Raw genomic sequence first — 27,029 nt, 5'->3', positions numbered from 1 at the left:
TAGTGACCTGTCTTAAAATCTTTTGCCTATTTGCAAATTGAGTTGTTTGTCATTTTATTATTACAAGAGTCATTTAATTTTCTCTATTTGCCTTCTCACTTAGAAAATTTTGATGAAGTACAATTTATACATTTTATTCTTCTATGGTTTATGCCTTCTGTGTTATATCTAAGAAATCTTTGTCCAACTCAAAGTCACAAATATTTTCTTCTAGAAGATTTATAATTCTAGTTTTTACATTTAGATCTCTGTCCATTTTGAGTTCATTTTTGTATATGATATAAAGTAAGCATGGAGGATCTTTTTTTTGTGTATGCGTATTCCCTTGTTCTGGTATCATATCTTGAAAAGAGTATCATTTCGCCATTGATTACCTTGGCTCCTTTGTAACAAATCAGTTTAGCACGTATGTGTGGGCTGGTTTATTTATTTTTGAACTCTATTTTGTTCCATTATGTCATATCACAGTCATAAGTACTGTAGCTTTATAGTAAGTCTCTAAATCATCTAGTGTAAGGCCTCAAACTTTGCTTTTGTTTTCCAAAACTTTTAAATTATTTTGCATTTACAAACAAGTTTTTTTTGTTAATTTCTACAAAAAAGTCTGCTGAGATTTTGGTTGGGATTATATTGAACCTAAAGAACAATTCGGAGAGAACTGATATCTTAACAATGTTGAGTCTTTTGATGCATGAACGTTATCTATCTCTGCCTTTATTAGGTCTTTAAAAATTTCTCTCAACAGTGTTTTTTTTTGTTTTTTGCTCAAGGAAGATTGTCACTGAGTTAACATCTGTGCCACTCTTCCTCTATTTTATGTGGGATGCCGCCACAGTGTGGCTTGAGGAGTGGTGCTAGTTCCACCCCAAGATTCGAACCTGCAAACCCTGGGCCGCCAGAGTGGAACGGCAAACTTAACTGCTATGCTACCTGGCCGGCCCTAAAATTTCTCTCAACAATGTTTTGCAGTTTTCAGTGTATAGGTCTTGTTTATCATTTTTTAAATAATTTGCTTAGTGTGATATCTACTGGTCTCTATATCTTAAAGAGCAAGAACAGTTACAACATGTGTTCTAAATGCAGTGAACTTCGAAAAAAGTAAGCAAATATCCATAAAATGACTGGGAGAATAGATACCAGAGGGAAAAATGACGCCTGAGATGTTAAGCTGGACTCAAAAACATCATTTGTAGGGAATGAAGAACATGATTGCTCATCCTAAAAACATTTTATTCCAAATTTTATATGTAAAATAATTTTACATATAAAATGTCTTTCTGAGTTACCTCCCCTGGCCTCAAGTGTGGCTGTTTTCCTCTTCTTGGCTTTCAATTTCCTACCATTTACTAGTGGACTATTAGAATTTTGCACTTCTTAATAACGTGTAGGACATTACATGAGGAGGGACTGAGGGGAGCAAACTGCTTAATTTAAGGATCTTATTTCTTTTTTCTGAAAAAGTGAATTGATAACAATGTAATACATTTCTTTTTAGATATTGAATATCTTTCTCTGGAGCTTGTACATCTATAAAGTTTTTTGTGTAAAAGATTATATAATAATAAATAATAATTTAAAGGTATCAATTGGTGAGGAGACAGAAGGTTTCTTCTGCCTTAAACTATATTTTAGTGTGAACACATTTTGAATTTTAGGAATAGAGTACGAAAGGCCTTCCATATGAGCTCATTTGAAATCAAGTGGGAAATTTTCTTCTTCCTTGGAGAAAAGTAAAAGTTTTAAACCAAACAAGAACTATCTTACCTTTGTTAGTCAAACATAACACAAAGTTTCAATATTAAGAATATCCCAGATAAATGAAATTTATTCTTGATTAGATTTTAAAAGGTTATACTTTTAATTTATCTCAATATATATCATTTTAAAAGTTTGAATAAGTCAATCCTTGATTCTTTGATTCAGTGTTTTTGTTCTCATTTTATAAAAGAGGAAATAATCTCAGTTTTTGCTAAGGTTTTCATATAGTGACTTAGTTACTGTAAAATAATTTAGCTTTTAAGAACAATTTATTTTGTTAGGAAATGTGAGAGGTGTAGTAACTTTTATAAATTCCTCCTTTCCCCACTTAATTTGCCTAGTTGTAGATGACAGTATTTCATACTTTTTTCAGTGGTTATTACTAGAGCATGCTCATCCTAGAGGCTAAAGATGTTAACGAACTTATCTGGGAGACACTGATAAATTAAATAAATTGCAATAGATGCCATGATGGGACAAGTAAACACCAGGTGTTATAGGGGCACATTGGAAAGAGGCACCTAACCTGGGGAAGGCTTCTGGTTAGAGATGAGAGAAAATGTGAGATTTGAAGGATGAGTAAAGATTAGGCAGGAAAGGAAATGGGAGATGTTTCAGGCAGAGGAAACAGTGCATCTGAAAGTCCAGAGATGAGAGGTGTTGCACAACTAGGGGAAACTGCAAGTGATTCAGTACAGTGTTGAGATGAGGAGGAGTGTTGAGATGAAGAACCGGTAAAATCAATATTCTAGCTATTAAGTTGGAAACCTCAGCCACACTGCTTTTCTTTGTTGCATTCTAAACATTTAAAATTATTTTAAATATTCATGTTCTGTAGTAATCATGAAGCTATGTTTCTTAATTTAAAAAAATTCTCTGTATAAATGTCCAGTTAAGGTTCTAGGTAAAATATAGGGAAACTTTTAACAACTGATTAAATCATTATATATTGATTTTTGTGTTCTGTACTCTTTATTGCTCTATTTATTTGGTATAATAGCTAGATAAGAGAGAAGTCTTTAAAAAAAAAATAACCTAAAGGAATGTTTATCTGAATATTCTTGCAACAGTGCCATATGTGTCATTTACATGTACCCGTGATCTGCTCTGTTTTTTTCAAAGAAAATGGAAGTATTCTAGTAAAGTGAATGATTCACTCCAATTCTTCATTCTTCTCTGTAGTATCTACTTCTCTTTTTTATTAACTGAGGGATAATTCACATGTAACATTATGTTAATTTCAGTTGTACAACATAATGATTGATGTATGTATATATTGTGAAATGATCACAGTAAGTCTAGTTAACATCCATCACCACACAGTCACAAATTGTTTTTCTTTTGATGAGAATCTTTAAGATCTATTCTCTTAGCAACTTTCAAATATACAGTATAGTTTTATTAACCGTAGTCACCATGCTGTACATTATATCCCCAGGACTTAATTATTTTATAACTGGCAGTTTGTACTTGTATCCACATATTTGTCATGACTTCATGATAAGCAGAGTACATTTCCCCTCCTTTTGGATGTGCTTTGGCAAATAGCATCTAGGTAGAAATTGACATTGTACCAGCTTTGAACTTGGGTCTTAAGAGGCCTTGTATATTTCTGCTTACTCTTGTACTTCTCCTATCTCCATGAGAAGAATATCTGCTTGATCAAGGAGGACGAGAGACATCTGGAGCAAGGTCCTACCAGGCAACCTGCAGAACTGCAGTGGGAAGCAGAGCTACCAAACTCAGCCTAGCCTAGAGCACCTGAACCTGGTCAAACTGCAGGTCGACAAGAATAAATAATTGTTTTTAAGCACTGAGTTTCTTGGCATCATGTGCCACAATTTTCAAGTGTATTGTTTTAATCTAGGCTGCCATTGAATTTCAAAACTTACTCTGTTCATTTGCTAGTATGTTGGCTAATCCATTCTTAGCAATGTAGCCTAGTTATATGATAACATTATCTAATACATAAAGGAAACATTGGGTTTGTCCTGACTGTTGATGAGTGACCAAGGATTAAAGCATGTAAAGCTATGCTCCTGTGTCACTTCTCTTTCTGACCCTAAATTTGATAACATTTAGAGATCCCTCAAATTAAGGTTTTAGACTTAGTAAATAAAAATATAAGATGCCCAGTTAAATTTGAATTTCGGATAAGCAATGTATAATGTTTTGGTATAAGTATGTCCAAATATTGCATGGGACACACTTATACTAAATATCTTTTCATTGTTTATTTGAGATTCAAATTTAAGGGAGTGTCCTGTATTTTATATGGCAACCCTACTTCAAATACCCTATTAGAATGTGTTTTCATACAGTTACAGAGTACATTAGATTGTAATGCTTTATCTATTTATTGATCAAATAATTACCAACTATGGCTTCTTTTACCTGTTTTGTATGAGGAACTGCTAAGCAAAGTTAAATATATAAACTAGCAGGAGACCCACATAAGTCACAAAAAATCTATATGAAGAAAAAATAGAGGGTGCTGTGTCTTTGAACAAATAGATATAATCTCTGTCTTCTATAGTCTCTTAGCCCAGGACATAGACAGTTGGCAAATAAATATGTTTATATTAGGTGAATTGGCAGTGGTAGAAGTTAACTTTAAAAAAAGATTCTTTCCTTATTAGTATATAATAGCGTATTTCCTATGAAGACTTAGAAATCCAGATTAACAAAAGAAAAATAAAGTACATCCTACTACTCAGAGATAGAAGTAAAATTTTGAGGAAAACATAATATTTAGTGATTTTATTTATCTCCTTGTCTGGATTCAGGATGACCTAGCATTACTAGCTTTACTAGTTTAAAAAGCTTTCTTAGATACTTCCTGCTCAGATGTTTAATTTTCATTTTATTCCCTGAGGCCTACCTCTTCCAATTTTTTTCATGAACTCAGATAAGCTTTAAAAGAATGGGGACAGTATCTGCCTTTCATGTACCCAGCAATATGTTTACCATTTGGGTTTCAAAAGCAATAGCACTTTTTTTGACAAAACAGATTACCTCTTGGTACTTACTGTACTTTCCAATTTTCCGCCTCCGTCTTTAGGAGTACAGAGGTTCTGTTTATTTGGCAGTCTATTTTGTTACCTTGTCATTGACACTAAGACAGAAACTACATTTCTCTTAAAGCGATGGTTTGTAATCTTTTTTTCCCTTAGGCCATGGATCCTTATAAGAACTCCATCTCACCAGAAAAATGTACACAGATACATAAAATTGCCAACCATTAGTGGGGATCTGTCTATCCTTGCCCTCATAAGATCATGGGCCCCTTACTAAGAATATCTGTTATTCAGAGGTTGAAGTGATTTGAAATTAACTGACTAGACATCATTAATCATATCCTTTTCAGTATCTGTGCTACCAATGATGTACTCCCTCAAGAGTATACTGTTTTTTTCTTTTTTTTTAAAGACTTTTTTTTTTGCTGGGAAATATTTGCTCTGAGCTAACATCTGTTGCCAATCTTCCTCTTTTCTTTCTTTTCTCCCCAAAGCCCCAGTACATAGTTGTATATTCTAGTTGTAAGTCCTTCTAGTTTTTCTATGTGAGCCGCTGCCAAAGCCTGGCTACTGACAAATGAGTGGTGTGGTTCTGTGCCTGGGAACTGAACCTGGGCTACTGAAGCTGCCTGCGCAGAACTTTAACCACTAGGCCATCAGGGCTGGCTTGATATACTAAGTTTTTGTTTTGAGTATGTGTACTATTCTAATTGTGTTCTGCAACTTATGAGTATAATCGTTTTGTCATATTTGATGATATATTCTAACTTTATACTCTGCAAATGGTTTATCATGAGTATACATTCATACATACTGCACAATACTATAATCTATTACACAATCTTATTCTATATATATTACACAATATAATATTTGAGAGTGTGCTGTTTGCCAGGCACTATTAGAGATTGGTGGTTTTAAAAAATAGCCTGGCATATTTGGGACAGTGAAATTCAGTGTGGCTGAGGTGTACATTAAAATATGAAGCTTCAGTGGAGAGAATGTTAATGTTGTGAAGAATCATACTGACTTGGAATTAATTCTACATTCCATTCCATTTGAAAACCCTAATGATCTTTAAGTGAAGAGTGGCTTAGTACAGAATGCGGGTACACTTTTTAAAAGATTGCTTTAAATAGTTATACACATAACACATATTCATTGTAATTTAATTAGAAGACAGATATGCAAGACTAAAAAATAACCCTCTACAATTCCATTACTATTAAGACTTGTACATTTTAGATTTTTTGGTAGGTGTATCTTTATTTTTTCTAAACCAGGTTCATCCAATATATTATGAAAATTTGTCCCTGTAGTGCTTTATGTGTCTATTGCACAATTAACATAAATAACCTGGCATATCAAAAGCTTTAAAAAAGTTCAGTAGACTACTTCACCTGATAAAACCAGCCTTTAATGGGCAGGGGCTTGTGTGTACTACCCTAACAATTGTTCTATAAAAGCCTGCAGATTAGGAACTGATGAACCTGAAGTTCCTGCCTACTTTCTTCTACTTTGTTCTGTGATGTTGCTATTTGCCTGAAATAACATGTCTGTAACCTGGTACTTGTGCATATTACTGCTTATCTGTTTCAGACAAGCATAGACATGCATTCGTTTTTCTCTAGAAGAGAGGGGATAACAGTCAACTCTCTAGCAGAAATTACAAAAAACAATTGTGATTGTGTTGACATTAGAGGTGGCCCTCAATGTATTGGGAACTTGAAGTATTTTTTCTTAAAACAGGCTTTAGAGCGTGGTTGGGTTCCCAAGCTGTTTGTTCCTTCAAATGAATGAATGTTCTTTCATCTGTTCCCTCTTATTATTGAGCATTAGGCTGTATTTTTAAAAAGTAGGGATACAAAAATGAAAAGACAGGGCTTTTCCCAGTAAGAAATATGAAATCAAGTGGTGACACTATCATGCAAACAAATGATTATAACATAATTCATGAAATGGTGTGCCAGAGCCATGAACAAAATAAAATGAGAGTAGATAAAGGTGTTTCTAAATTCCCATTGGAGAGGGGAATGTAAGGAAAAGGGTGCTTTAAGTAGATTCTTTGGTTAATAATATAGCTGACCTATGTGTGGGAATATTAAGGTACTTAATTCTCCTGTAAAACAATGTTTCCATGCTAAACGTCTTTATTTCTAAGCCTAGCTACTGAGTCTGGAATATACCTCTTCACTGATTCCGCTCACAATGGACAAGACCGCCATATTTTTTTCCCTTCATTTTCCTGTGGTTTGATGCTGTGCGACAAGCTCTCTCGTAAGAGGATGTGTTTGGAGCTTTAAGAGCACTGGTCCTTTTGAAAGGGAGCAGTACTGTGGCAGTGAGACTCTGGGTGGTTTGTAAAGAGGAAGTGTTTTAAAGTTGAACTGCAATTAAATTCTCTTCTCCTTGCTGCCATATAGTTGAGTGTATGTAATACGGTGTGCCATTTACTTAGAGCTTTAAGCTGGTCATAATAAAAACTAATATAGAAGAATACTATATGTTTTGAAATATGCAGCATGCTCTCTAAAACTCAAAGTTATTTCCTGAACTATTCCTTTTCCAATTTGTATGGTATCTTCTTTACGGTCTGCTTCCAAGGATGTCCAATTGCTACAATGTAACTTGGCTGTCTTTGGGGCTTTAATGTTGATTTCCATGGACTTTCCCCAGCTAAACTGCATATCTTATTTATCACTCTTAGGATTGGTATAAGACTTTTCCCATTTATTTTTATTACTGATTTAGAAGAAACTGGTTTCTGAAATATGAATGTCTTGGGTTTTAAAAAATTTACTAGTTTTATTTTAAATATTCGAATGCTCCTAAAAGTAAGATAGGTAGCTAAAGTTAAACAGCAACCTCACTGTTTACAAGGCTTCCAAGAGGCTAATTTATAACTGAGGAGAGCTGTGAGTGAAGTTTATTGGTATCAGTTTGTTCCATTAATCAGACACTAATGAGTTTTGGAGACTATCATAATTGGTCAGCAAATTTCCTACCATGTAACTAAAATATTTCCTGTTAACCACCAGATCCTAGAACCCTATCGATATTGTCTCTGCTGTGTAAATCGCTCTGAGTAGTGCAATATTGCTTATAGGGTTTTGGTGTTTGGGAAGAACAATGAGGAGGCTGCAGAAACTATGTAGCTGAAACTGAAGCAACAGTCATCTTTGTTTAGTAAGAAAACAAATAGTTTTCAATATAAACGTTAAAATCTGAAACAAATGTCAAATTTTAATATATTAGAAGGGCACACTTTTCTAAATTTTACCATTTTGATAAATTAAACTTAGGTTTATTTGTAGTATAATGAAATAACAGACTTTTAGTGTTGAAAGAAACCTTAGATTTCCAACTTTTATGTAATGGGAGGGACTCAGCTAGATGGAGGACTTCCCTAAGGCCACATAGCTGGTTAGTGGTACCAGGGCTGGAACTTCTATCATGTCTCTCAATCCTTTTATTTTCTTTTTTCTGTACCATATTACCAGGTTGTATTCAGAGAGGATTTTTAATGGACTAACTTCAGTGATATTAGATTTAAAACTTAAAAAAAAAAACCTTTAAATTTAATTCTAGGTAGAATCTTTACATTTTCTCCCCATCTTTGTAAATCTTATTGGCTTTAATATCATGAATAACTTTGCTCTAACTACATTAAAAAACAGAAATGAAAATAGAACCAGAGGCAAGTCACTTAGACTGTTTCTTCATTTATAAAACGAAGGGTTCAGATCACAGAATCTTGATTGTTTGTCTACTTCTCAGCATTGCATTGGCATCCTTTTTCATCCCCTGCTTATTCCTTAGCCCACTGACTTCACTAATGAGTAAATACTTATGTATTATCACAAAATGTGCTGTTCAGTTCTTCCTAGAGGATAACATTCTACTCTTGAGCGGTTTTTTCTGTCTTTGTTTGTTTTTCCTTTAAAAATTTTTAATTGTGGTAAAAAACACATATCAAATTTACCATTTTAGCCATTTTACGTGTACAGTTTAATGGTATTAATCACATGCACATTGTTGTACAACCATCACCACCGTCTGTCTCTAGAACTTTTTCATCTTTCCAAATGGAAACTGCACCCATTAAACATAACTCCCCATTCTCCCTTCCCCACAATGCCTAGCAACCACCATTCTACTTTCTGTCTATATGACCATGATTATTCTATGTACCTCATATAAGTGAACTCATATAATATTTGTCCTTTTGTGACTGGGTTATTACACTTAGCATAATGTTCTCAGTGTTAATCCATGATGTAGCATGTTTCAGAATTTCCTTTCTTTTTAAGGCCGAATAATATTCCTTTGTATGTATATACCTCATTTTGTCTATCTATTCATCTGTCAATGAACACTTGGGTTGCTTCCACCTTTTGGCTATTATGAATAATGCTCCTATAAACATAGGTGTACAAATACCTCTTTGAGTCCCTCCTTTTGATTCTTTTGGGTATATACCCAGAAGTGGAATTGCTGGATCATATGGTCATTCTACTTTTAATCTGTATTTCTTTGGTTAATGGGGTTGTAGATAATGGTAACAGTGTGAGTATCCCTGAAAATAAATTTGTTCTGTGTTTTAACTTGAAATCACATTTCCTACCAGAGGTAGAAAAACACTGCCTGATGAGAGTGTCAGTGATCCTACGGGAATTCTTGAAGCCATTGTTAATTCTTGTATTAATATATGACAGTGGCTACTTAGTATCTTAATTTTGGCTCAAAATTTAAGAGAGATGAATAGAGAAACAACTTTCAAAATGTTAACTAGTTTTAAAATTTTTAATAGAGCATGGGTATTATAGTTGATGGAGGTTTTTTCTTTTTCTGGTGAGGAAGATTGGCCCTGAGCTAATATCTTTTGCCAATTTTCCTATTTTTTTTCCTCCCCAAAGCCCCAGTACATAGTTGTATATCCTAGTTGTAGGTAATTCTAGTTCTTCTGTGTGAGCCGCCACCATAGCATGGCTTGATGAGTAGTCTACAGGTCTGCGCCCAGGATCCGAACTGGTGAACCCCAGGCTGCCAAAGTGGAGCATGCAAACTTAACCACTCAACCATGGGGCTGGCCCTCAAATGGATGGAGGTTTTATATACTCTTAAATTTCCATATTTTAAAAATGAGTGTATATCTTATTATTAAAATTATAAAAAATATAAAGAGAAAGAAAGAATAGTTACAGTATTATGTTTATTAATATGTCTTTTGGTTCACAAAATAATGATTCATGCTTTAGTTCCAGAAAGCTGACTCTGATCTGGATTACATTCAATACAGGCTGGAATATGAAATCAAGACTAATCATCCTGATTCAGCAGGCGAGGTAATCTGCAAAATAAACGTCTTTTTAACAGAATATTTTTTAAAAGATTTTTCTGATAGTATTTCTAACAGTAGATTATAACAATTACATTATTAAGTACTGAATTTATAGAATCTTAACATCTTTTTGTGGTGGAAGCTTGGTCACAGCAAACTAGAGAGACTGTACCCCTAGTCAAGGAAATTTGTGGCTACTTTATTTTTAACCATTAAACAAGAATTATTGAGTCCAGAGGTACAAACCACTCTGGAAACCTCAGAAACTGAGAGAAGATAGATACCTCTAGGGTAGTGGTTGGGTAAGAGAGACATCTCTGTTTGAGTTGTTGCTTTCAGTTCTTTTGTTTATATACCCAGAAGTGGAACTGCCGGATCATAGAATTCTGTGTCAACTTTTGAGGAACTAGCTTTTTAAATACCTGTGTGGACTGAAAGAAAGAGTCTAGGTGATATTAGTGAAGGAATTTGTTCAGTAGTCAGCATGAGGAGTTCGAGCCCTGGGAAACAGTTCAGCAGAGTGCTCTGATGGAACTGCTCTGAGGTGTGTGCGTTTAAGCGCAACTTATATCTCTTTCACAAAATAGTGTACATGCAGGGAAGAGGAAAGAAAAATTTACAGCTGGATTTCATATATGTCACAAAAGGGATAGGGTACATCTGGTCTTTTCTTTAGATTACACATTAAAGGTAACGTAAGAATTCCTTGGTTACACATCAAACAAGTTCAGATGCTGATGTTATCTGTGTGTGGAGGGAGGCAAGAACCAGGTTGTTAATTATTCCCTCAATCTCTAAGAAATGCAGCTGTGGGGTAGGAGCTAGGTACCTTTCATCTTTTCCTGTAGCTGATGTCTCCAGCTGGCACCTTCAGTCATGAGGTGTGGAGTTGCAGGGTCATTTTGACACAGGCTGATGGTGGCGGGCACAGCTGCTTCACAGGACAGCATGGATTTTTTATTGTACTGATTTAAAGCCTATGCAGTTTGCTTGCTAGATTTGCCTGTTATACCAGGGAGAGGGGTCCCCCAAATCTGTCCACACCTGTAATATTTATCCAATAATTCTACTTTTTTGTATGATATTTGGGAAGAAAATCACGAACTTAATCTTTATGGATTTCACTGACATTAGTCCTAATGATTATATATGTATCAAGGAACAGGACAGTAAACAACCAGTTGCACTAATCTCTAATACCTTTACATGGTGTTAGTGGTAGTAAACATTGATTGAACATTACTATTTGCCAACCACTGTGATGTGTGTGTGTGTGTATACTCACATCCACATACGTGTAATTTTGTTTAGTTGCATTATCCTCATTCTAGTATATTGTGATTTGGAGACTGTCAGTAATTCTACATAAAAATCAACATTTTTTAATAGAATCTATTTAGAGATAAAGATATGATAAACTACAAGCTTGTATTACCATATTTTTCACCTATATTTGTTTCAGAAAGATAGTTTTGTTTTATTTTACGAGCATTTTCCCTGTAGATTCTTTTTTTTTTTTTTTTTGAGGAAGATTAGCCCTGAGCTAACTCCTGCCAATACTCCTCTTTTTGCTGAGGAAGACCGGCTCTGAGCTAACATCTGTGCCCATCTTCCTCTACTTTATACATGGGACGCCTACCACAGCATGGCTTTTTGCCAAGCGGTGTCATGTCCGCAGCTGGGATCCGAACCGGTGAACCCTGGGCCACGAAGAAGCGGAACGTGGGAACTTAACTGCTGCACTTCTGGGCCGGCCCCCCCTTTGGATTCTTTTAAATTTAGTAACACAACTAATGGCACATTTCCTTTTGTTTCTTTCAAAAGACATAATTGAATTGAGCTTTTTGCTCATGTATTGGTTTTCTTTTTCCTCGTCACTAGCACTATTGGTAGCAGAGCACTTCTTGTATATTCTTATGACCTATCATATCACCCACTTATAATAAAACCGTAAAATAAACTGAAGTGTTATAGGAACAAATTAAGGTGCAGCACAGTTTACAAACACCAATAAAAGAATGCAGTGGCTCCCAAGAAGTCATTCACTCAAACAAAACAGGCTGTGTACACAACAGTTTTTTCCTCTGTGGTGTGGTGCAAAGTCCTAAAATCGTGTTAGCCTGAATTAGTTGTTGCCATATCAATTTTATTAGATCCAGTTAATGTCACAAAAACATGTAGCATGGGTAATTGCCTAACTACCCTATCCTAACTCTTAGCTCTCTGGCTGTTTATTCCTTATGTTTGATTCACCAATTCTTCCTTTTCTTGGTTTAGGAGATTATCAAGGATTAGTTCTTGCCACATTTTTTTCTATGAATTTGTATTTGGGGAATTCATCATCCTTTTGATTTATATGTACAAGTCTCAGAGCAATTCGCTACCTAACTCCATTCTAGTTACCTAAAGATCATTTATACCTGCATGATTCACTGTCACCTCATAATCTTCTTCCCTCAGACCAATTGTCCTCCCAACTTTAAAATTTTATTGTCAAATTAATTTTTATATATGATTTGAAAAGTCACAGAAGTATAAAGCTTATATTACAAATAATAATTCCTTGTTTCACGCTCTCCCACCCCCAAGAAGGCCTCCACTTTATTTCAGCATCTTCTCTTAATTACCTCTGTATTTCTAAATAGTATGCTTGTATTGCTATTTTTTCCCCCATCTGAAATATCTATTGAATTCCTGGATATAGACTGTTCTAGTTCAAATCCAAGCATTGTATGGTGATCTCAGGCAAGTCAGTTAACCTCTCTGTACTTAGTTTCCTCGTTTGTAAAATGGATATTACACCCTACTTTGTAGGTTGAGAGAGAATAAAATTAGTTATATATATAATGTGTTTAGAACTGTTTGGTCCAGAGTATATGCTATATTTTAGCTGTTATTATTAATAATAACTTCCTATTATAGAAGATAGATTAAATACCTTACTCCCATATTTATCCCCATCTTCACAATTTCTGGATATATCCATATTCAGTGTTTGTTTATATTATTATGTCTTAGTCTGTTTGGGCTGCTGTAACAAAATACCACAAACTAGGGACTTTATAAACAACAGAAAGTTATTTTCACAGTTCTGGAGGCTGGAAGTCCAAGATCAAGGTGCCAGCATGGTCAGGTTAGGGTCTTCTGGGTTGCAGACTTTTGGTCGTGTTCTCACATGGCAGAAGGGGAAAATCTCTCTGGGGCCTCTATATCCGAGCGCTAATTCCATTCATGATGGTTCTGTACTCGTGATATAATCACCTCCCAAAGGTCCCGCCTCCTAATTCCATCACCTTGGGGATTAAGTTTCAGCAAATGAATTTTGGAGGGATACAGTCAGACCATAGCCAGTATAACTCTGCAAGTATTACTTTTATCTAAATCACGTAGTATACTATGTTTGTTTTTCCTTTCTTAGACAACTTGTTTTTCTGGAGCTAATAATTGTTTTCTTTTTTTCCTTCAATTTACTGAGTTTTTCTGTGCAGTTATCATTAATTCATTCTCAGATTTTTCTAACAGACCTGTAAAACTCTTGTCAACATTGTCAGACATCACATGATCCGTAAATTAAATTTTCTTCCACATCCCTTCTGGTGCTGTGTATTTTCCTGCTCCAGTCTTACCTCCTGCTCTACAGGCCTCCTGTACGGCTGTTTCTGGGATTTCTTTACCATTATTTTGGTAGTTCCCTTTGTTTTACTTCTAGTTTGGATCACAGGTTTCAGTCTTTCTTGGTTTATGTCCTTAATTGAGTGAAGCATATCCCTCAGAAGCTTCCTGAGGAAGAGTACACAAAAGGTTAACTTTTTGAGATGTCAGATGTTTGAAATTGAAATGTCTTTATTTAACCCTTATTTAATCCTTTAGTTGATGACTGGTTTGGTTGAGTATGGAATTCTAGATTGGAGATTATTTTCTCTTAATTTTAACATCACTGCATGGTAGTTTTCTAGCGTCTAGTGTTCCTGTTGAGAAATAGATGCCATTCTAATTCCTGACCCTTTGTGTGTGTCTTCCACCCTATTCTAACCTCTCTGCCTTCTGCGCCCATCCATCTCTCTTGGAACTTTCAGAATACTTTATCTATACTGTGAATTTTATAGTTATTGTATAAGTCTTTTCATTAATTGTGGTGTCACTTTGTGGGGCCCTTTAAATCTGAAAACACATGAATCTAAAGTCTTATATAACTTTTCTTACATATTATATTAATAAGAAAAGAAGTTCTCTTTCATGGCCTCTCCTATTACTGAGATATTGGACTTCCTGGATCTATCCTCTATTTTTCTTATCTTTTCTTTCCAATTTTCATTTTGGTGTTTTTCCCCCCTACTTTTTAAGATTTTTTTTTTTTTACTATATTTTCTAGTTTTCCTATAGAGATTTTTTATCCAATATAATCTACAGCATCTAGAAACATGATGGGAAATTTACCCCTGAAGGTAAAGGGACAGTTCTCAATGTCATTGCAGTGTAAACGAGTAGATACCCCAAAAGGCATCTTAAATATGTACTATTCCTTTATTTACCGGACTGCACATTTGGTATCATCTATTATTTCTTTACCCATATCAAACATACCAACTAAGTTCTCCTAACTTTTTCACGATGTCTCTCTTCTGTCCCTCCCTGCTTCTACTGCTCATGCCATAGGTCTTGATCACTCCTTGCAGAATTATTTTAAGACTTTAAGTTAGATTTTCTGTTCTTATTGCTTCCTGTTAGAATCATCTTTATTTACCATTTCCATCATCAAAAGCTTAGAGAAAAATCTCCAAGGAAGAGGGGAGTAGAGGGCCACGAACTGAGCCCCTGCCCATAGCCATGAGGTAGGTCCATAGGGGGAGGAAACAACATTAATAGTGGTAGTGTTAGGGGCTGAGTAAGGATGAGAATGTCCATAAATGTTTTCATTTGGGATGAAAAGCCAGGAAAATGGACTTTCTACTAGATGGGTTCTGTCTTCTCAGTAAAGCAGTTGGTGAGGTCTTGTGCCAAGAAGGAATGGATGGGAAGTGGAGGGAGTGGAGAAAGTTTGGAATAGCTAGTACTGGAGGGTTTGCTAAGGAACCGTCAGGGAATGAAAAGAATTACCAAGTGGCAGAAAGGACCCAGTTGAAATGTCTTTTATGGAATAGTGGTTATTTATATTCCAAAATGAATTTGAAAAGCCAATGTAATTTATAAATATAGTTGCTTGAGTTGGGATGAATTTTGTATGGTTAGGTCAGTGAGTTGGCATTTATACATACTTTAGCCCCATGACAGTGTGTTTAAGAATTTTATGATAAGTGGTTTCAAGTTGTCTTATTCTTTAAGAACAAATCAAAATACTTCCTTTAATCATCTTCTGAATAGCATTTAGAATTGTATTTTAAGAATACTGTGTAATTAATTATTTTGAACTGTGCATCAAATGTTATGTATCTAAAGTGACCTTATTTGCTGTTTAATATTGCTTTTTTTTTGTGGGCTATTTCTGTACCTAGGCTTTAAATTCCTTGAGAATAGGATCTAGGTCTTATACTTCTCTTTTTCTTCCCCTCCTCCCATCGTCTTTCACACAGTTGCATAATTAAAAACTCGGTGTTTGATTAAATGGATGGTAGAATGTGTTGTATATATTTTAATTCTTAAAAGAATCTTAATTTTCCTTTTCTCAATTTAATATATATTAATTTTTTTCCTGTTCTAGAAAAATCCAGTTACACTCTTAAAGGAATTGTCGGCAATAAAGTCTCGATACCAAACTTTGCAGGCACGCTTTAAACCAGTTGCTATTGAGCAGAAGGAGACTAAGAGCCGAATTTGTGCTACTTTCAATAAGACTATGGCCATGATACAGGAACTACAAAAGCAAACAGACCTGGAGGTAATGCAGTCAATTGATAAGTTGGATTTGTAGAGTTTTAATTCCGTGTCACTTTCAAAGATAAATCCCCAGTAAATTTCACTTTGAAATTCAGCAGTTTGAACTGTTGATAGAAATGAGATTTTCTTGATTTCCTGAAATATTATAGCTCTTATCTCCTTTTATTTTAAAATGAGCTTGTCGACTTGACATCATTAATGAAGAGGTGTGCTGTCTTGGATTATGTAGCCATGGCAGAAGAGAAAACTTACTAGTGAGAGTGAGGAATCTGGAAAGCATCTATACCAGTGACTTTTTTCTTAATTCTCCTTTCATTCAATTGGGTTGGTGGGCTTGGGTAAGTCTGACCTTCATTCTCTCCTTCTAGTGCCCATCCACTTCTCATTTAGTGTAAGAGTCCTTGTCATTGTGAGCCTGTATCACTGATGTGTAAAACTCTTATATGTTGCAGTAGAATAAAGAATATGAGCTGCTGACTTAGGCACTAAAATCTTGAACAGCCAACTGAAGGATTTGGTAGCATTTTCGTTTACTGTTAAGGCAAAGTTGGGGGCTTCTGAAAGAAAAGACAGCCTATGCGTAGATGGAATCATAGAGTAGAACTTAATTATCTAGACAAAAGATGGTCAATAGGTTTTTATCTCTGGTGCCAACTCCAGTTGATTAACTGGTAATAGCTGCTTAGAGCTGTGTCTGGGCACGACAGAAAAGCTATCTGCTATGGGCATGCTGCTAGTGGCAGCATACGTGGTATTTATTTGCCAACTCTGAACTAAATTATGGCTTAAGATAGTTGAATTATGGTCTTGTAGCTAGAGTAAATCTCAAAGCTTGACTACCCAGGTCAATTTCATCAAGAATTTTTTATATTGCCTATGGAAGAAAAGAGAACAATACCTGGTTAAAATTATAAAATGATACCTTAGATGTATGTAGATGTCACAGGGAGATGAATAGTGGAGGAGGGAAGAACAATTAAAAAGGGCACAGAGGGAATAAAGAGGAGGAATTTAAAACAGTAAGAGTGGTGTCACATGATAATAAATAAAATGCAAAAAAAGTATGTATATGATAACCTTTTATAAATATAACTCAAATCACCTATTCTTCATTGTATGTGATCAGAGCCTGACAATAGAAGCACATAAACTTGTTCTTTTTGTTGTTCTTGTTTGTTTTTTGAGGAAGATTAGCTCTGAGCTAACTACTGCCAGTCCTCTTCTTTTTGCTGAGGAAGCCTGGCCCTGAGCTAACATCATGCCCATCTTCCTCTACTTTATATGTGGGACGCCCACCACAGCATAGCTTTTGCCAAGCGGTGCCATGTTCGCACCCGGGATCTGAACCGGTGAACCCTGGGCCGCCGAGAAGCGGAACGTGCAAACTTAATCGCTGCGCCACTGGGGCGGCCCCTAAACTTCTTCTTAGGAAACAAATCTTGAAGAGAGATTAAGTGTACTTCTGGATGTACGTATCAACATCTATGTATAGAAATCCATAAATTTATTGAAGCACAGAATAAATTTGGGTGAGTGAACAAACAGAAAAATGATATTTTGAATATTTACTAAAAATTGTCCCTGCTGGATACAATAAATAGATGGTATATTTCTGACTGAGATTACAAAGTGGTACAGAAAAATAGTTATGATAGTGATAGAGGATTTCAGTCATTTGAACATCTGTAAAGGTCTTCAGTTAAAAGAAGAAATATCTGAAATGAGCAATAATTATATCAAAGGTAGAAAGCTCAGGAAGTTTTCACTTTGGATCGGATAATAACAAAGATAAATGACTGAAAGGTAGATTATAAACCTTGAAAAAGGAGATCATCTTTTAGAATCAATGATAGCCAACTTGCGAAATGCTGGATATAGTGGGTCTCGTACATACTAGTTTATTTTATTGCTTATTTTTATTTTTTTAAATTATTTTTATTTTTTATTATTATTTTTATTTATTTATTTTTTTGAGGAAGATTAGCCCTGAGCTAACTACTGCCAATCCTCCTCTTTTTGCTGAGGAAGACTGGCCCTGAGCTAACATCCATGCCCATCGTCCTCTACTTTATACATGGGATGCCTACCTCACGGCATGGCTTTTGCCACGCGGTGCCATCTCCACACCCGGGATCTGAACCAGTGAACCCTGGGCCTCAGAGAAGCGGAACGTGTGAACTTAACCCCTGTGCCACTGGGCTGGCTCATCGTACATACTAGTTTAAAAATGAGATAGTAGGGGGCCAGCCCCATGGTCAAGTGGTTAAGTTCGAGTGCTCTGATTCAGCGGCCCAGGGTTTTGAGGGTTCAAATCCTGGGCGCGGACATGGCACCACTCATCAGGCCATGCTGAGGTGGCGTCCCATGTGCCACAACTATAAGGACCCACAGCTAAAATGTGCAGCTATGTGCTGGGGGGATTTGGAGAGAAAAAAAAAAGATTGGCAACAGTTGTTAGCTCAGGTGCCAACCTTTCAAAAAAGAAAAAAAGAGATAGTAGAAAGTTCAGAGAAAATTTTTGATTGAAATGTGGAAGCAAAGGGGATGGTATCTGTAGAGAGTTATATAACCAAAAACAGTTCTATGAGCCCAGAATTTAAAGGACATGCAAGGTAGACCTTGTAAAGGAATTTTAAGTATAAAAAGATAGGTATATCAATCATAGGGATAGACCTGTGAGAATAATCACGAAAGCTAAAAGCTAGATTGAGCTGAGGCTTCTGAAATTTTCTAAAATAACCAAAAGCGTCTTTAAAGTTATTTTAGGAACATAAAAAACAAGAAAGGGATACGTCTACTTAGGGCAAAGGGTGCTTTCTTTATAGACAACAGAAAGCAAACAGAAAGTAAAACTGTGGCCCAGTGCGTATTGGTTAAATTCGTGAGCTCTGCTTTGGCAGCTGAGGGTTCCCAGGTTCAGATCTTGGATGTGGACCTACACACTGCTCATCAAGCCATGCTGTGGCAGTGTCCCACATACGAAATAGAGGAAGACTGGCACAGATGTTAGGTCAGGGATAATCTTCCTCACCAAAAAAATTTAAAAATTAAAAAAATCCCTGTTTGGGAGCAGCCCAGTGGCGTAGTGATTAAGTTCGTGTACTCTGCTTCAGCAGCCCGGGGTTTGTGGGTTTGGTTCTTGGGCCCGGACCTACACATCACTTGTCAAGCCATTCTGAGGCAGCATCCCATATATAAAGTAGAGGAAGATCAGCACAGATGTTAGCTGAGGGCCAATCTTCCTCAAGCAAAAAGAGGAAGATTGGCAACAGATGTTAGCTCAGGGCCAATCTTCCTCACAAAACAACAACAAAAAAGAAAGTAAAACTGTTCAGGTATTATCTTGCTATAATCTTTATCAAGGTGGGTAGTTTTTTATTTGGAAGGGTAGAAAATATATTTGAATTGATAATATTTAAAAAGAACACTTGAATTGATAATATAAAAAAATAAAAAGGGAGATGAAAACAGAAAAGGACATGGAAGGAAGGGAATACATATTAGTTTCCTCATCTTTTTAGTTGATACTAAGACATTGAGGTTTTAAATATACTTAATTATAAAGGTGACCACTAAAAGACAAAAAAAGAGGACTGAATTTGTACCAAAATAAAAAATAGTGAAACAAACCCCCAAAACAAAAATCTAGCAATAAATAGAAAATTAAAAAGGCATTAAAAATAGAATGCGACATTCTATTGATGCTCCAAAACGTTTGTATTAAAGATTTTAGGCTGGTAAATTCCTGGAAAAATTCCTTGAAGGTTTATTAAACAGATGGTTTGAAATCTCTTGAACAGTGATCACAAAGAGTGACATGGATTCATGGAGTACAAAGTCTTGCCAGAGTAATATCATTTCCTGTTTTTGAGATAGAAGAGGGGAATTCTGTAACTATTTGGGTTGCAATAAGGCATATAATTTTCATTTTATCTATGTGAACATTTTGGGTACATGTTGGCTTGGTCAGCCAAAGCAGCTGGGCTGTATAATAGCCACATGTGGCTATGTAAATTAAAATTTGTTAAAATTTAAAGTAATTAAATAAAATAAAAAATTCAGTTCTTCATGTACTGATTGGACAGTGCAGATATAGAGTATTTCCAGCATCACAGAAAGTTCTATTGGACAGTGCTGCCCCAGAGATTCTGATTCTGTAGGTATGGGGTGTTCTAGATTTGGCAGTCTCTCTAGAGATGACCTATATAGTTAGGCAGATTTGTAACTATTTGAGTGATTCTTCAGTTTGTACTTCCTGTTACTCCCCATATAACCCTTTGTTTCAGCCAGGCTGCTTCTTGTTGTTCTGTGAACGTCCCTTACAGCTTCCCTTCAGCTTCTCTTCTTCCCTTTGCTTTTGCTCCTACCTGCTTTTGGTGGATACTCTTAGTTGGTTATTTTCTCAGCATCTGTTCTCCTTTCCTGCCTAACAGAGTACTGACTTTGAGATGTGTGCCATCCCTCATGGCCTCATGCCTGAGGTAAAGTTGGCACTATCCTCAGCTTCAGAGATGTACCTGATTGGCAAGGGGGATATTTTTTTAATTATTATTGTGGTCATAATAGCTTATAACAGTGAGATTTCAGTTGTACATTATTGTTTGTCATACACCATATAAGTATGCCCCTTTAACTCTTGTGCCCACCCTCCACCGGCAAGGGGAATATTTTACTTTGACTAACGTTGGTTCAGGAATGGGTTTATAACCCAAATGACATGTGAGGAGGCAAAGTCTGGAAGTAGGGAATTAGGAAGAGTTTCCTCACTGCTGAGAGATCCCTGGAAAGAGAAAATTTCTTTTCTTCTTCTAAACATTGTGTGTAGATGTGATGCCTAGCACAGCTAGAGCCATTTTCCTCTCAGCTTGAGGATAAAGACACCATCAAGGATATTGAGTTGTGAGATGGGAAGAAAAAGTCCTTACATTGTTGAGCTGCTTAATAAAGCAGCCTTGAAGTTTTCCCTTCTTTTGTATTTACTGTATAATAATAATGTTTTCTTATTTATTCATTTTGAAATCTGTTAACTTGCAGCCAAAAGCATCTTAATTATCCTTTAAAATTTAGCCTACGTCTCTCTACTTCTTAGGAAACTTACAGACTATTTTTGTTCACATTTGTTTTTCAAAATACTTTTAGAATACAGCATTCAAATGCGACTTCTTTGATTCTGTTAAATTCCATTCCTTAAATTATTTGATTTCTTGGTCTTATTTCAACTTAATTGCAAGTTCTTTGGAAGCTCAAACATCAAAGTACCTTGTATATAGATAAACAAATATCTATTTTTTCCCTACCTTCCTAAATTTGTGATCACATACATACATAGTATGAGCTTATGGAAACATTTATTGTGTGACAAAGCAGAAGTTAACTAAATTAATTTAACAATCTTTAAAGGTTTTTGAAATAAAGATTTTGTCATTTGTTTTCTAGCTATCACCACTGACTGAAGAAGAGAAAACTGCAGCCGAGCAATTAAAATCTCACATATCAGATTTATGAAGCAATGGACTTGCAGAAGGGAACTCTAATGGAGAAAAGATTAATTCCAGAGAGACTGAGGAAGATGTCTTGTTAGCACTTGATAACCAGAGGTGGGGGGTTGGTGAAGGAGGAGGGGATTTGGCCTGGGTGACTGGATAGTGTGCCTCTCACAAGAGAGGGAAGTATAAGAAGAGGGTAGGTATTATATTAATAATTAGACAAATGGATGGAATGGGAATAAAGGGATTTAAAAAATATATGCACATATTCTCAGTCTTACAATGCAAGGAAGTCTCAATACTATTTTGCCTTTGTTTTTGTATAATTAGGATAACCTAGATGTCCTGGCCTACTGTAAAAGAATGTTTGTGTACTATCAGTCAGTCAGATGTGAATGAGCATGCTTTGGAAATTATAGAAAAAATACTTGTATTATATTATACATTATATATGTATATAATTTTATTTGTGAAAATTTTCCTTGCAAATGGACTCACATTATTGGTGAGACTAATATGTGACCTATAGTCTCCTATAAAATCTAACTTTAAGGGCTGGCCCAGTGTTGTATTAAGTTTGCGTGCTCTGCTTTGGCAGCCTAGGATTCCCTGGCCTGGATCTCAGGCGCAGACCTACACACCGTTCCTCAAGCCATGCTGTGGTGGTGTCCCTCATACAAAATAGAGGAAGATTGGCACAGATATTGGCTCAGGGCCAATCTTCCTCACCAAAAAATAAAACCCCCAAAAACCTAACTTTAGTAATAAGCTGGCTTTTCCAAGACAGCCTCACATTTATTTTGTTCTTATTCCTTCTGCCTGCTAATGTTGACCAGCATGAGCTCTACTTTCAAATGCTGTTTTAGATGGTCCCTGTTGTATTTCAATACTACCTTTGTTCTCTTTCAGCCTATATTACTATAGTTGTTCATTCAATATGAAAGGTAAGAAACTGAAATCAGAGGAGCATTGGTTGCCAGTTTGTGTGTGTGTGTGAATTTCCCTATTTATTTTGAATAACTCGCAATAAGGTAATTATTCAAAGTATGGACAGATCTTGATACAAAGATGTTAATCAGAGTTATTTATAACAGCAACACACATACACATTCAGCTAATGCTATGTAAATAGGAAAGGAAATCATGGTCTATCTATACAATAAGAGGTTAAGCTGCCAATAAATTATTATTGTTAATGTTTTGGGAAATGCTGAAGCTATGCTAAATGGGGGAGAAGAGAAGCAGATAATGCAATTTTGTAGTTAAGGTTGGGCTTTGGAGTCATACCTGAGATGTAAATAGGCGGTTTTAAATTCTAGCTGTGTGACCTTGAGCAAATTATTTAACTTCTCGTTGGAAGCACAATGAGATGGTAAAGTGTCTGGGTTTGATATTTAGTAATCCTTCAATAAATAATATTTCCATATATGTAATAAAATATGAAGCATTGAAAAGACTAGGAAAAATGCATCAAATTTTAGTTCTGCAAGTTATAGAATTATACTTTTATATAATTAAGGAAATTTTTGTCATGAGTGTGTTATTTGTCCATTAACAAATTTATAACAGCTGACAAACGGGTTTGGGAGAGTAGCTTCAATTAAAATTGTCCTGTCTAATTGGGAACTAGAACAGAACAGAAAGCTCCCCTTTTTTAAATTACAGAAAAATAAGTCATACCTTAGTAACATATTTTCTTTAGTAGTTAGGCAATTAATAGTAAGGAAGTCCCTGTTGTGGGATGGCTTTGGGATATGATATTGATTGGTGGGATTGAAAAATGGTAGTATCATGAGGTCATAAAATGTTCATAGTGTTAAAGTGGTTTTGCTTTCAATAGGGAAAAAAACTAGATTGTACTGTTTTACCTTCCTTCTCAGTCATCTTCTAAATGTTGGTTCTTTCCCTTGTCCCCCTTAAAACTGTTCTCTATGCACTTCTTTATATATCCATTTGTTTCTCAAACTTCACTTATTGCCTCTTTGTGGGTAATTCCCAAATATAACTCTTGCACTAGATCTAGGTCCATATTGCCAATAAAAATATTTACCTGACCATTCAAAATTGAACACGTCCAGAATACTTACTGATTTTATTTTGTTAATGGCCACTATTGTGTTAGCTGGAATTAAAACATTTGCATCCCTTTCTTTATCTTCTTGGTTGATAAAATCTGTAATTCTCTCTCTGAAATTTTCATAGTTTCCAACCTCCACTTTATCTTTACTCTTACTACTCTAATTTAGAGCTTTTATTTCTCATCTGGATAATTGTTTTCTCTTATATGACTATAGAGATCTTATATTCTTAGCTGTAAGTAATAAAAATTAGTTTTAATTAAGTTGTATTTTAATGCAACTTTAAGAAATTAAAAAATACGTGTGCCTAATTTCTCCAGAAGTAATCTGCAAACAATGTCTTCAGATGTTTCTACATGTATACAAGATTTTTTTTTTTTTTAACAAAAATCGGCTGATACCATACATTGTACTGCAGCTGCACTTAGTCTTTTTCATTTTAAATATATTTTGGATGTCTTCATGTCACACATCTGCCATTCTTTTGAACAGCTGAAATCCAATATATGGGTGTTCCATTATTTTTACCAGTATCTTATTGATAGGCTTTGTCCTAATAGACAAGTTAGGAGATGTGTTTTTTGGGGCGTGGGGGGAAGGGAGGAGGGCAGTAAAGTCAGCCGTTAAGGAATTCTGATGGAGCAGATTACAGGCTTCCCAACTCCACAGTGTAGTTTAGCATCCTACCAAATTCTTTTTTGCTTGTTAGCCAGAATCTGACTTTGTGCTTGCAACCAATGACCCCTCATTAGTTATACAGGTTTTCTAATTTTTCACTATTGTGAAATATTGCAATAAATCCTTAAATATTTTTGGGTTCTTGGGCAAATATATCTAGCTGTACAGGAACCTATTTTAATATTTATCATATATTTTAATTTGTCTTGTTTTCTACTAAACTGGGTTGCAGAGACCACTTCTCACTACTCTTTGAATCCCAAGTACAGTACTGTGTTCCATAAATAACTTTTTAAATTGAGGTAAAATTCACATAACATAAAAATTAACCATTTAACATTATTAAAGTGTACAATTAAGGGCATCTTAGTACAAACGGTGTTGTCCTACCATCACTTCATTGTAGTTCCAAGACCATGGATAATTCTTCGTGAAAGAATTTTTCAGTCACAGATTAATATTCCTAATATATATCTTTGTCCATGGCTCACAGTTTAAAAAAAATTGTTACCCACTACTTCTAAGAAAGTACAAATGCCTGATCTTCAAGAACTAATTTCTAGATTCTTGTTGATTCTCTGCCTGTGCACTCTAGGTCGGGTTAAGTGTAGTAGTGTGCAACAAACCAGAAAAGAAAAATTAAGTTCAAATTAAGAATTTGATGTAAGTTCTTTGTCTCACAGCTTCAATTCCTGCAATCTTTAAACATCTCTTATGCCATAAAATTGTAGATAGCAGACGCCAATATAGGAAAGCTGAATACAGCCGATACCCTTTTGCACTTTCCGTAGTTCCACGGCAACAGCTCACTTCCAGCGCAAGAAATGCAGGGTGGGGTATCGGTCTGACGTCTACACAGTCTGTGGTCTCTTCCTCCCACCTCCAAAATGAGAAACTGCACCGGTCTAGGCTTCAGTCTTGAACTTTGCTTGGGTTGGTGGGGCGGAAGTCTTAAAAACCGGAGAATCTGGGCTTCCTCCCAGAGAAAGAACCACGAGCCAAGAATCCTTTGCACCACGGTTTCTCAAAGTGCGGGCCACAGCACAGTGCTTGTTGAAAATGTGGATTTCATGGGGCCCCACCCTAGAACCACAGAGTCCGAATACCTAGGGGTGTGGCTCCGGAGTCAGCGTTTTCCATAAGCACTCCAGGTAGCTCCAGTCTTAAGCGCGCGAAAGTTTGAGAGAGCTGAAGCACCGCCCATCCCCTGAAGCGTGGGGGACGCAGCGAAGAGCCACGCTCCCCGTCGCCTGCGCTAGCCCGAGGCCGAAGGCATGCAACCCTGCGACAGCGAGCCGCCAAATCTCGTGTGCGCCCCCGCAACGCGGGAACTAGGGACCCGCCTCTCTCCGCGGCGCGCCCCGAACGCAGCGTCCGGCACGCATGCGCGCCGCGCCTTCCCCCGCCGCCGCGCCTCCGGCTGCCCTGGTTACCGTTGGTGTTTGCGAATTCCCTGCAGCGCCTTCTTCGCTGGAGACCAACACTGCCGGGCTCTAGCCGCGGTTCGATACGCGCGCGCCCGCGTCACGTGGCCCGAGACTCCCTCGCGGTCGCTGGCGGGTGGCTGAGCCGGGAGGAAGGAGCTGCGGCCACAGCTCGCCCTCCCACAGCGCCCTAGGGCGGGCGCGCGGATAAAAATGGCGAAGGGGGGGTAGCTGGCGCCGAACCCGAAGCGATGGGGCGCGCAGGTGGTGCGGTCGTCGGAACCCCCTGACCTGGGCGCCGGGCTGTTCTCCGCGGCGATTTGACCTGGCGACCTCGGGCCGGCGCCTACTAGGTCAGTCTACGGACTCCGCGGGTCGCCGAGGGCCCCGCCGAGAGCCGGAGGCAATGGATGAACAGAGCGTGGAGGTGAGGGGACTTGAGGAGGGTGGTGGTTAGTCTCCCCCGCCACCCCGCTAAGCGTTGTTTATTCGGGGCACCTTGCCCTAGTCCTCCTCTAGTAGGGCACCCGCTGTGGAGAGGGCTGCCCCCGTGCGAGGGACGCAGTGCTCGTTTGCAGCCCTCCAGGTGCCTTGTCCTCTGGCGGTTCCCGCAGTCAGGTGGTGCGTATCCTGCCGTTTTCTGGATGTCTTGGCGCCGGTCATCATCCCCACAGGGTTTTTGCCAACTACAGCCTGTGCAGAGCAAAACTGCAAATTCATCAGATGGACGTGCCCTGCGACTCGCCACCAGTTTTTGCGAGTTCATGCGCGGATTCAAATCTTCCGAATGGATAGTCATTCCCGCCTATCGATATATTTTGCAGACTTCTGCCTTTCCTAAAGTGAATGAGGATATACTCTTACTATGCTGTGTGACTGTAGTTTTCCAGAAAAACCTATTCTTTTTGTATCTGGTTCTTGTGAGCTGTGATTTCAGATGATTGGGATATTTACGTTAAGGCTAGGGCCATAAGAAAGATTGCTTATTAGACTTAATTATATTAATAGTCAAATTTGGATCCTTTCAAATACTAAAATACGAAATTTTTGCTTCTCAGTAGGGGGCAACTATGTTACTGGGCACTCCGGTTGGAACTAGTTCACCCAGTGCTTGTACCGGCCATCCCCCAACGTCTGCATCTCACGGGTTCTTTCGGGTCCTGCAGAGTCATGATTAGACTCATGAGTAATTTTCTCCTTAATTCCTCATGTGAAAGTATTGTAAAGGTTTTGTAACCTTGCCTTGGTTTTGGGAGAGTTTAATGCTCCTGGAATGGAGTGAAAATGAATGTAAGTACTGAAAAATAAACTTAAAATGTTTAGTAACCTATATTTGTTTTCTTGTCAGTTGCTTCCTAAATTGATTCATCTGA

General features: G+C 36.9%; 2 protein-coding genes, 1 long non-coding RNA gene and 1 other non-coding gene across 55 annotated transcripts in view; 3 read left to right on the top strand and 1 right to left on the bottom strand.

Moving 5' to 3' along the window:
- Positions 1-23,817, top strand: part of SKA2 (spindle and kinetochore associated complex subunit 2) — a 29,383-nt gene extending 5,566 nt beyond the window's left edge. For 2 of the 3 annotated variants that reach the window (XM_070227513.1, XM_003362498.5), the window contains 3 exons: positions 10,034-10,120; positions 15,815-15,991; positions 21,427-23,630. In XM_070227513.1, coding sequence (XP_070083614.1) covers positions 10,034-10,120; positions 15,815-15,991; positions 21,427-21,495 — 333 coding nt within the window. In that variant the 3' untranslated portion in view covers positions 21,496-23,630. Of the gene's footprint in view, positions 1-10,033; positions 10,121-15,814; positions 15,992-21,426 lie in introns of all 3 variants that reach the window. The other variant, XM_005597525.4, reaches the window with a different exon arrangement.
- MIR454 (microRNA mir-454) lies at positions 7,819-7,887 on the top strand. The gene has a single exon (NR_032914.1). It is a non-coding gene; the product is annotated as a microRNA mir-454 (primary transcript).
- LOC138916265 (uncharacterized) lies at positions 9,970-25,678 on the bottom strand. The gene is made up of 2 exons (XR_011423282.1): positions 24,623-25,678; positions 9,970-13,896 (listed from the first exon to the last, which is right to left on the bottom strand). It is a non-coding gene; the product is annotated as an uncharacterized lncRNA (long non-coding RNA).
- The window catches only part of TRIM37 (tripartite motif containing 37), a 143,754-nt gene continuing 142,205 nt past the window's right edge, over positions 25,481-27,029 (top strand). For all 50 annotated transcript variants that reach the window (XR_011423281.1, XR_011423279.1, XR_011423280.1 and 47 more), the window contains exon 1: positions 25,481-26,083. Coding sequence is in view for 21 of the 50 variants with exons in the window: in XM_070227509.1 (XP_070083610.1) it covers positions 26,063-26,083 (21 nt within the window). In the remaining 29 variants the exon portion in view is untranslated. The remainder of the gene's footprint in view (positions 26,084-27,029) is intronic.

This window comes from Equus caballus, chromosome 11 (genome assembly GCF_041296265.1).
Source record: "Equus caballus isolate H_3958 breed thoroughbred chromosome 11, TB-T2T, whole genome shotgun sequence".
In the NCBI taxonomy this organism is placed as follows: domain Eukaryota; kingdom Metazoa; phylum Chordata; class Mammalia; order Perissodactyla; family Equidae; genus Equus; species Equus caballus.
Note: the sequence above shows the minus strand (reverse complement) of the source record. Positions and strands in the feature narration are given on the sequence as shown.